General features: G+C 44.1%; 1 protein-coding gene across 1 annotated transcript in view; it reads right to left on the reverse strand.

Annotated features, from left to right (window-relative positions):
- Window positions 1-9188, reverse strand: part of LOC311119757 (glutamate receptor-interacting protein 1-like) — a gene marked incomplete at both ends in the record, with an annotated part of 50717 nt that extends 41529 nt beyond the window's left edge. Inside the window, 1 exon segment of the mRNA XM_084194415.1 lies at window positions 9020-9188. Coding sequence (XP_084050541.1) covers window positions 9020-9188 — 169 coding nt within the window.
- Between the last annotated feature and the right edge of the window lie 1298 nt (window positions 9189-10486).

Genomic DNA, 10486 nt, shown 5'->3' on the forward strand with positions numbered 1-10486 from the left:
TGGTCATGTGCTTAACAAGACTGTCCTCTGTCTCTGTCTCTGTCTCTGTCTCTGTCTCTGTCTCTCTCTCTCTCTATATATCTCTCTCTCTCCTCTGTCTCTGTCTCTGTCTCTGTCTCTGTCTCTCTCTCTCTCTGTCTCTCTCTCGCTCTGTCTCTCTCTCTCTCTCTCTCTGTCTCTCGCTCTCGCTCTCTCTCTCTCTCTGTCTCTGTCTCTGTCTCTGTCTCTGTCTCTGTCTCTCTCTCTCTCTCTCTCTCTCTCTCTCTCTATCTCTCTCTCTCTCTCTCTCTCTCTCTCTCTCTCTCTCTCTCTCTCTCAATTCAATTCAATTCCATTTAAGGGCTTTATTGGCATGGGAAACGTATGTTAACATTGCCAAAGCAAGTGAAGTAGATAGTAAACAAAAGTGAAATAAACAATAAATATTAACAGTAAACATTACACTCAGAAGTTTCAAAAGAATAAAGACATTTCAAATGTCATATTATGTATATATACAGTGTTGTAACAATGTGCAAATAGTTATAGTACAAATGGGAAAATAAATCAACATAAATATGGGTTGTATTTACAATGGTGTTTGTTCTTCACTGCTTTGCCCTTTTCTTGTGGCAACAGGTCACAAATCTTGCAGCTGTGATGGCACTCTGTGGTTTTACACCCAGTAGATAAGGGAGTTTATCAAAATTGGGTTTGTTTTCGAATTCTTTGTGGATCGCTGTAATCTGAGGGAAATATGTGGTCATACATTTGGCAGGAGGTTAGGAAGTGCAGCTCAGTTTCCACCTCATTTTGTGGGCAGTGTGCCCACAAAATGTCTTCTCTTGAGAGCCAGGTCTGCCGACGGCGGCCTTTCTCAATAGCAAGGCTATGCTCACTGAGTCTGTACATAGTCAAAGCTTTCCTTAAGTTTGGGTCAGTCACAGTGGTCAGGTATTCTGCCACTGTGTACTCTCTGTTTAGGGCCAAATAGCATTCTAGTTTGCTCTGTTTTTTTGTTTGTTCCTTCCAATGTGTCAAGTAATTCTCTTTTTGTTTTCTCATGATTTGGTTGGGTCTAATTGTGTTGTTGTTGTTGTCCTGGGGCTGTGTGGGGTCTGTTTGTGTTTGTGAACAGAGCCCCAGGACCAGCTTACTTAGGGGACTCTTCTCCAAGTTCATCTCTCTGTAGATGATGGCTTTGTTATGGAAGGTTTGGGAATCGCTTCCTTTTAAGTGGTTATAGAATTTAACGGCTCTTTTCTGGATTTTGATAATTAGCGGGTATTGGCCTAATTCTGCTCTGCATGCATTATTTGGTGTTTTACGTTGTACACAGAGGATGGTTTTGCAGAATTCTGCATGCAGAGTCTCAATTTGGTGTTTGTCCCATTTTGTGAATTCTTGGTTGGTGAGCGGACCCCAGACCTCACAACCATAAAGGGCAATGGGTTCTATAACTGATTCAAGTATTTTTTGCCAGATCCTAATTGTTTTGTCGAATGTTATGTTCCTTTTGATGGCATAGAAGGCCCTTCTTGCCTTGTCTCTCAGATCGTTCACAGCTTTGTGGAAGTTACCTGTGGCGCTGATGTTTAGGCCGAGGTATGTATAGTTTTTTGTGTGCTCTAGGGCAACGGTGTCTAGATGGAATTTGTATTTGTGGTCCTGGCAACTGGACCTTTTTTGGAACACCATTATTTTTGTCTCACTGAGATTTACTGTCAGGGCCCAGGTCTGACAGAATCTGTGCAGAAGATCTAGGTGCTGCTGTAGGCCCTTCTTGGTTGGTGACAGAAGCACCAGATCATCAGCAAACAGAAGACATTTGACTTCAGATTCTAGTAGGGTGAGGCCGGGTGCTGCAGACTGTTCTAGTGCCCTCGCCAATTCGTTGATATATATGTTGAAGAGGGTGGGGCTTAAACTGCATCCCTGTCTCACCCCACGGCCCTGTGGAAAGAAATGTGTGTGTTTTTTGCCAGTTTTAACCGCACACTTGTTGTTTGTGTATATGGATTTTATAATGTCGTATGTTTTTCCCCCAACCCCACTTTCCATCAATTTGTATAGCAGACCCTCATGCCAAATTGAGTCAAAAGCTTTTTTGAAATCAACAAAGCATGAGAAGACTTTGCCTTTGTTTTGGTTGGTTTGTTTGTCAATTAGGGTGTACAGGGTGAATACGTGGTCTGTCGTACAGTAATTTGGTAAAAAGCCAATTTGACATTTGCTCAGTACATTGTTTTCACTGAGGAAATGAACTAGTCTGCTGTTAATGATAATGCAGAGGATTTTCCCAAGGTTGCTGTTGACGCATATCCCACGGTAGTTATTGGGGTTAAATTTGTCTCCACTTTTGTGGATTGGGGTGATCAGTCTTTGGTTCCAAATATTGGGGAAGATGCCAGAGCTAAGGATGATGTTAAAGAGTTTAAGTATAGCTAACTGAAATGTGTGGTCTGTATATTTTATCATTTCATTGAGGATACCATCAACACCACAGGACTTTTTGGGTTGGAGGGTTTGTATTTTGTCCTGTAGTTCATTCAATGTAATTGGAGAATCCAGTGGGTTCTGGTAGTCTTTAATAGTTGATTCTAAGATTTGCATTTGATCATGTATATTTTTTTGCTGCTCTGTTTATTCCTCTGAGCTGGTGACAGTGATCCTCATCAGGGAGACTGTCACTCACAGCACTTTGAAACCAGTGACTCAGCAGTGTTTCTATGGGACTGGGGTGTGTGTATGTATGTGTGTGTGTTTCTGTGTGTGTGTGTGTGTGTGTGTTTCTGTGTGTGTGTGTGTGTGTGTATGGGTGTGTTTGTGTGCGTGTGTATGTGTGTGTGTGTATGGGTGTGTGTATGTGTGTGTGTGTGTGTGTGTGTGTGTGTATGTATGTGTGTGTGTATGGGTGTATGTATGTGTGTGTGTTTCTCTGTGTGTGTGTGTGTGTGTGTGTGTGTATGTGTGTGTGTGTGTGTGTGTGTGTGTGTGTGTATGTATGCGTGTGTGTATGGGTGTATGTATGTGTGTGTGTTTCTCTGTGTGTGTGTGTGTGTGTGTGTGTGTGTGTGTGTGTGTGTTGTGTGTGTGTGTGTGTGTGTGTGTGTGTGTGTGTGTGTGTGTGTGTATGGGTGTGTGTATGTGTGTGTGTGTGGGTGTGTGTGTGTGTGTATATGTGTGTGTGTGTGTGTGAGTGTGTGTGTGTGTGTATGTATGGGTGTATGTGTCTGTATTGGAACAGGGCTGTTACTGGGACCTTCGCCAGGGCGAGGGTTCAGGTTGCCATGACAACGACAGTGACTGAAGTCACCTTGCGGATGCAGCGAGCAAGGAGCTGAGAACATCGAGCTGAGCTCATATCCCTGGAGAGGTCGTAGGTCGCAGAGCGGCGGGCAGCGAGACATGACAGAGCAGGTCACAGCCAGTTCAGCTGCTACAGGGATGTGACTATGACTGTGATGCTCCCTGGTCTGGACCAACCAACCACTGCAGATAGAATCCCTGGTCTGTGAGGACCAACCAACCACTGCAGATAGAATCCCTGGTCTGGACCAACCAACCACTGCAGATGGAATCCCTGGTCTGTGAGGACCAACCAACCACTGCAGATAGAATCCCTGGTCTGTGAGGACCAACCAACCACTGCAGATAGAATCCCTGGTCTGTGAGGACCAACCAACCACTGCAGATGGAATCCCTGGTCTGTGAGGACCAACCAACCACTGCAGATAGAATCCCTGGTCTGTGAGGACCAACCAACCACTGCAGATGGAATCCCTGGTCTGTGAGGACCAACCAACCACTGCAGATAGAATCCCTGGTCTGTGAGGACCAACCAACCACTGCAGATAGAATCCCTGGTCTGTGAGGACCAACCAACCACTGCAGATATAATCCCTGGTCTGTGAGGACCAACCAACCACTGCAGATAGAATCCCTGGTCTGTGAGGACCAACCAACCACTGCAGATGGAATCCCTGGTCTGTGAGGACCAACCAACCACTGCAGATATAATCCCTGGTCTGTGAGGACCAACCAACCACTGCAGATAGAATCCCTGGTCTGTGAGGACCAACCAACCACTGCAGATATAATCCCTGGTCTGTGAGGACCAACCAACCACTGCAGATAGAATCCCTGGTCTGTGAGGACCAACCAACCACTGCAGATGGAATCCCTGGTCTGTGAGGACCAACCAACCACTGCAGATAGAATCCCTGGTCTGTGAGGACCAACCAACCACTGCAGATAGAATCCCTGGTCTGTGAGGACCAACCAACCACTGCAGATAGAATCCCTGGTCTGTGAGGACCAACCAACCACTGCAGATATAATCCAACATGAGACTAGAGAAGGACAACATGGGACTAGAGAAGGACAACATGAGACTAGAGAAGGACAACATGAGACTAGAGAAGGACAACATGGGACTAGAGAAGGACAACATGAGACTAGAGAAGGACAACATGAGACTAGAGAAGGACAACATGGGACTAGAGAAGGACAACATGAGACTAGAGAAGAACAACATGAGACTAGAGAAGGACAACATGAGACTAGAGAAGGACAACATGAGCCTAGAGAAGGACAACATGAGACTAGAGAAGGACAACATGAGACTAGAGAAGAACAACATGAGACTAGAGAAGGACAACATGAGACTAGAGAAGGACAACATGAGACTAGAGAAGGACAACATGAGACTAGAGAAGAACAACATGAGACTAGAGAAGGACAACATGAGACTAGAGAAGGACAACATGAGACTAGAGAAGGACAACATGAGGCTAAAGAAGAACAACATGAGACTAAAGAAGAACAACATGAGACTAGAGAAGGACAACATGAAACTAGAGAAGGACAACATGAGACTAGAGAAAGACAACATGAGACTAGAGAAGGACAACATGAAACTAGAGAAGGACAACATGAGACTAGAGAATGCAACATGAGACTAGAGAAGTACAACATGAGACTAAAGAAGGACAACATGAGACTATAGAAACACAACATGAGACTAGAGAAGGACAACATGAAACTAGAGAAGGACAACATGAGACTAGAGAAGGAAAACATGAGACTAGAGAATGCAACATGAGACTAGAGAATGCAACATGATCCTAGAGAAGGACAACATGATACTAGAGAAGGACAACATGAGACTAGAGAAGGACAACATGAGACTAGAGAAGGACAACATGAGACTAGAGAAGGACAACATGAGACTAGAGAAGGACAACATGAGACTAGAGAAGGACAACATTAAACTAGAGAAGGACAACATGAGACTAGAGAAGGACAACATGAGACTAGAGAAGGACAACATGAGACTAGAGAAGGACAACATGAGACTAGAGAAGGACAACATGAGACTAGAGAAGGACAACATGAGAATAGAGAAAGACAACATGAGACTAGAGAAGGACAACATGAGACTAGAGAAAGACAACATGAGACTAGAGAAGGACAACATGAGACTAATGGAGGTATAATTGGTCAGGAAGGCTGGTGCTGATGGTGGAGCCAGATATGAGTATTTATGCTCAATCACAGCTGAGCAGTAAACAAACCACTGCTACTGTCTAGTGATGGTTCCTGTTTTTCTATCGATGGCCAGCAGACAGTGACGTCAATGGGAAAGACCACCGCTGTGACAGAGAGATGCACTACAACACTACAGCTATGTGTCTTGCTGTGTCAGACATACAAACACACCACTACGACAAGCCTGTTATCTCTACAAACTGATTGGAGGAACTCTCTCATCGCCACGGGAACCCGCTGAAAACACAACTCAATTTACACCTCAATCACCACAGCAACCACTGGCCCAGCAACCGCTGGTTGCTATAGCAACCACAACCGCAAGCGCAATCACACCCCTGTCACCAAAATAGGCTTGACAGGTGTTCTAAACCCAGAGGGAGGTGTTATAAACCCAGGGGGAGGTGTTATAAACCCAGGGGGAGGTGTTATAAACCCAGGGGTAGGTGTTATAAACCCAGGGGGAGGTGTTATAAACCCAGAGGGAGGTGTTATAAACCCAGAGGGAGGTGTTATAAACCCAGGGGGAGGTGTTATAAACCCAGGGGGAGGTGTTATAAACCCAGGGGGAGGTGTTTTAAACCCAGAGGGAGGTGTTATAAACCCAGGGGGAGGTGTTATAAACCCAGGGGGAGGTGTTATATACCCAGGGGGAGGTGTTATAAACCCAGAGGGAGGTGTTATAAACCCAGGGGGAGGTGTTATAAACCCAGGGGGAGGTGTTATAAACCCAGGGGGAGGTGTTATAAACCCAGGGGGAGGTGTTATAAACCCAGGGGGAGGTGTTATAAACCCAGGGGGAGGTGTTATAAACCCAGAGGGAGGTGTTATAAACCCAGGGGGATTGCATTGCCCCCCCACCCCCTCTTTTACTCTGCTGCTACTCTGTTTACTATCTATGCATAGTCACTTTAACTCTACCCACATGTACATATTACTTCAACTACCTCAACTAGTCAGTGCCGCCGCACATTGACTCTGCACCGGTACCCCCCTGTATATAGCCTCCCTACTGTTATTACCTCCACTAACACATTGACTCTGCACCGGTACCCCCCTGTATATAGCCTCCCTACTGTTATTACCTCCACTAACACATTGACTCTGTACCGGTACCCCCTGTATATAGCCTCCCTACTGTTATTACCTCCACTAACACATTGACTCTGTACCGGTACCCCCTGTATATAGCCTCCCTACTGTTATTACCTCCACTAACACATTGACTCTGTACCGGTACCCCCTGTATATAGCCTCCCTACTGTTATTACCTCCACTAACACATTGACTCTGCACCGGTACCCCCTGTATATAGCCTCCCTACTGTTATTACCTCCACTAACACATTGACATATGACAGCAGTGTCTGTGTGTGTGTGTGTGTGTGTGTGTCTGTGTGTGTGTGTGTGTGTGTGTGTGTGTGTGTGTGTGTGTGTCTGTGTGTGTGTCTGTGTGTGTGTGTGTGTCTGTGTGGGTGTGTGTGTGTGTCTGTGTGTGTGTGTGTCTGTGTGTGTGTGCAGCAGGCGAAGGTAGAGCGGGTGTGTGTGTGTTGCTAGTCCAGTGAACAATGTGACATTTCTTCCCAGGATCTAATTACTGGCCAGCCAGAGGTGTAATTTCCCCCTCGCTCCGTGGCCACGAGAGAAAGTGTGTGTGAGTGTGAGTGTGTGTGTGTGTGTGTGTGTGTGTGTGTGTGTGTGTGTGTGTGTGAGTGTGAGACAGAGAGAGAGACAGTGACAGAGAGAGGGAGAGAGAGAGAGAGAGAATGAGGTAGGAATGCTAAAAGGTTAGCAGTTAGCTATCTCCAGCCAGCTGAGTGAGCTCTCTGTATGAACCTCCTCACCTCTCGCTGTGGCACAAAATGGATACCGAGACATTACATTACTGCCTCTCTGTGGACACACAGCAGGGAGACTGGACAGGGGAAGATAGAGGTGAAGATTGAGAGAGAGAGAGAGAGAGAGAGAGAGAGAGAGAGAGAGAGAGAGAGAGAGAGAGAGAGAGAGAGATACATACATAATATGACATTTGAAATGTCTTTAATCTTTTGAAACTTCTGAGTGTAATGTTTACTGTTAATATTTATTGTTTATTTCACTTTTGTTTACTATCTACTTCACTTGTTTTGGCAATGTTAACACATACGTTTCCCATGCCAATAAAGCCCTTAAATTGAATTGAATTGAGAGAGAGAGAGAGAGAGAGAGAGAGAGAGAGAGAGAGAGAGAGAGAGAGAGAGAGAGAGAGAGAGAGAGAGAGAGAGAGAGAGAGAGAGAGAGAGAGAGAGTAGAGAGAGAGAGAGAGAGAGAGAGAGAGAGATGAGAGATAGAGAGATGAGAGAGAGAGAGATGAGAGAGAGAGAGAGAGAGAGGGAGAGAGAGAGAGATGGAGAGAGAGAGAGAGATAGAAGAGAGAGAGAGAGAGAGAGAGAGAGAGAGCAGAGAGAGAGAGAGAGAGAGAGAGATAGATGGAGAGAGATGGAGAGAGAGAGAGATGGAGAGAGGGAGAGAGAGAGAGAGAGAGAGAGAGAGAGAGAGAGAGAGAGAGGAGAGAGAGAGAGAGAGAGAGAGAGAGAGAGAGAGAGAGAGAGAGAGAGAGAGAGAGATGGAGAGACATAGCCGGCACTGTTGGGCATCTAGGAAGTATAATTATGGGTTAGTGATGCAGCATGAATCACACACAGGGGATCCATAAACAGCGGGCCGTTCTCTGTTTACCTCAGCTACTTCTGATAAATAGAAAATATCCAGAAAAGTCCATGATAATGAAACAGTAATGGATGACGAGGAGGAAACTGTTATTCTCACCACAGGATAATAAAGGTATTGAAACACTCTTGGAATACACAGAAAACAATTTTTTTTGAACTCCACATTCCACACAAAATGAAAGGTACTTAGAGAACCATTGGTGGTGCTGGAATAGTTGAGTTAGATTGACCCAGTTAACAACCCATTACAAACTAACTTTATATCTAACAGGGTCCATCCAGGCCAGGCATCTGACAGTTATTTCATGGTCCTTCCAGACAGATTGTTGACTATATATTTTTTATCTATATGCAATGTAAATCACTTTGATAACCCCAAAAATACATCACAATGGAATATCATTATTTATTATATAACTCACAAAGGGGTTCACCAGATATCGACATGACAACATATGAGCTAGACATTAAGGGAACGATAACATATGAGCTAGACATTAAGGGAACGATAACATATGAGCTAGACATTAAGGGAACGATAACATATGAGCTAGACATTAAGGGAACGATAACATATGAGCTAGACATTAAGGGAACGATAACATATGAGCTAGACATTAAGGGAACGATAACATATGAGCTAGACATTAAGGGAATGATAACATATGAGCTAGACATTAAGGGAACGATAACATATGAGCTAGACATTAAGGAACGATAACATATGAGCTAGACATTAAGGGAACGATAACATATGAGCTAGACATTAAGGGAACGTACGTGAGCTCTTGAAGTCCTTCTTCTTGATTCTCCTCCTGATCATGGTCCCTCTGGGGCTGGCAGGGTACATGTTCCTGGGCAGGGTGCTCATGTTGAGGGAACTCAGACTGTAGGCACTCATAGAGGTAGGAGAGAAGGATGAGCCTAGAGCTGTGGGAGGAGGAGAGAGGGAGGAGAGGAGAGAGAGGGGAGGAGAGGAGAGAGGGAGGAGAGGAGAGAGGGAGGAGAGGAGAGAGGGAGGAGAGGAGCGAGAGAGGGAGGAGAGGAGAGAGAGGGAGGAGAGGAGAGAGGGAGGAGAGGAGAGAGAGGGATAGAGAGAGAAAACAAGTGAATAACATGAAGGGATGGGCCTCCTTGGATTGCAACAGGTAAGAGACTTAACTGCAACTAACATACAGTAACCCAAATAGAGAAACCTCATCAACTGAAATACAGTAACCCAAATAGAGAAACCTCATCAACTGACATACAGTAACCCAAATAGAAAAACCTCATCAACTGAAATACATTAAGTAACCCAAATAGAGAAACCTCATCAACTGAAATACATTAAGTAACCCAAATTGAGAAACCTCATCAACTGAAATACAGTAACCCAAATAGAGAAACCTCATCAACTGAAATACATTAACCCAAATAGAGAAACCTCATCAACTGACATACAGTAAGTAACCCAAATAGAGATACCTCATCAACTGACATACAGTAACCCAAATTGAGAAACCTCATCAACTGAAATACAGTAACCCAAATAGAGAAACCTCATCAACTGAAATACAGTAACCCAAATAGAGAAACCTCATCAACTGACATACAGTAAGTAACCCAAATAGAGAAACCTCATCAACTGACATACAGTAACCCAAATAGAGAAACCTCATCAACTGAAATACAGTAACCCAAATAGAGAAACCTCATCAACTGAAATACAGTAACCCAAATAGAGAAACCTCATCAACTGAAATACAGTAACCCAAAATAGAGAAACCTCATCAACTGACATACAGTAACCCAAATAGAAAACCTCATCAACTGAAATACATTAAGTAACCCAAATAGAGAAACCTCATCAACTGACATACAGTAACCCAAATAGAAAAACCTCATCAACTGAAATACATTAAGTAACCCAAATAGAGAAACCTCATCAACTGAAATACATTAAGTAACCCAAATTGAGAAACCTCATCAACTGAAATACAGTAACCCAAATAGAGAAACCTCATCAACTGAAATACATTAACCCAAATAGAGAAACCTCATCAACTGACATACAGTAAGTAACCCAAATAGAGAAACCTCATCAAGCATATTGAACGATGATAACAGTAAAATATAGGAAAATAACTTAGAGGAAGTTTGTTCATTGGCTAAGTAGAAAGACTTCTTTACTATAATAGACCTAAAACCCTTTTCTCTCTTTTTAAAATTGCTTTCTGTGACATTTTGTCTTTCTCTGTCCTTCCA

Source organism: Coregonus lavaretus, assembly GCF_964263955.1.
Source record: "Coregonus lavaretus genome assembly, contig: HAP1_SCAFFOLD_3969, whole genome shotgun sequence".
Lineage (NCBI taxonomy): Eukaryota > Metazoa > Chordata > Actinopteri > Salmoniformes > Salmonidae > Coregonus > Coregonus lavaretus.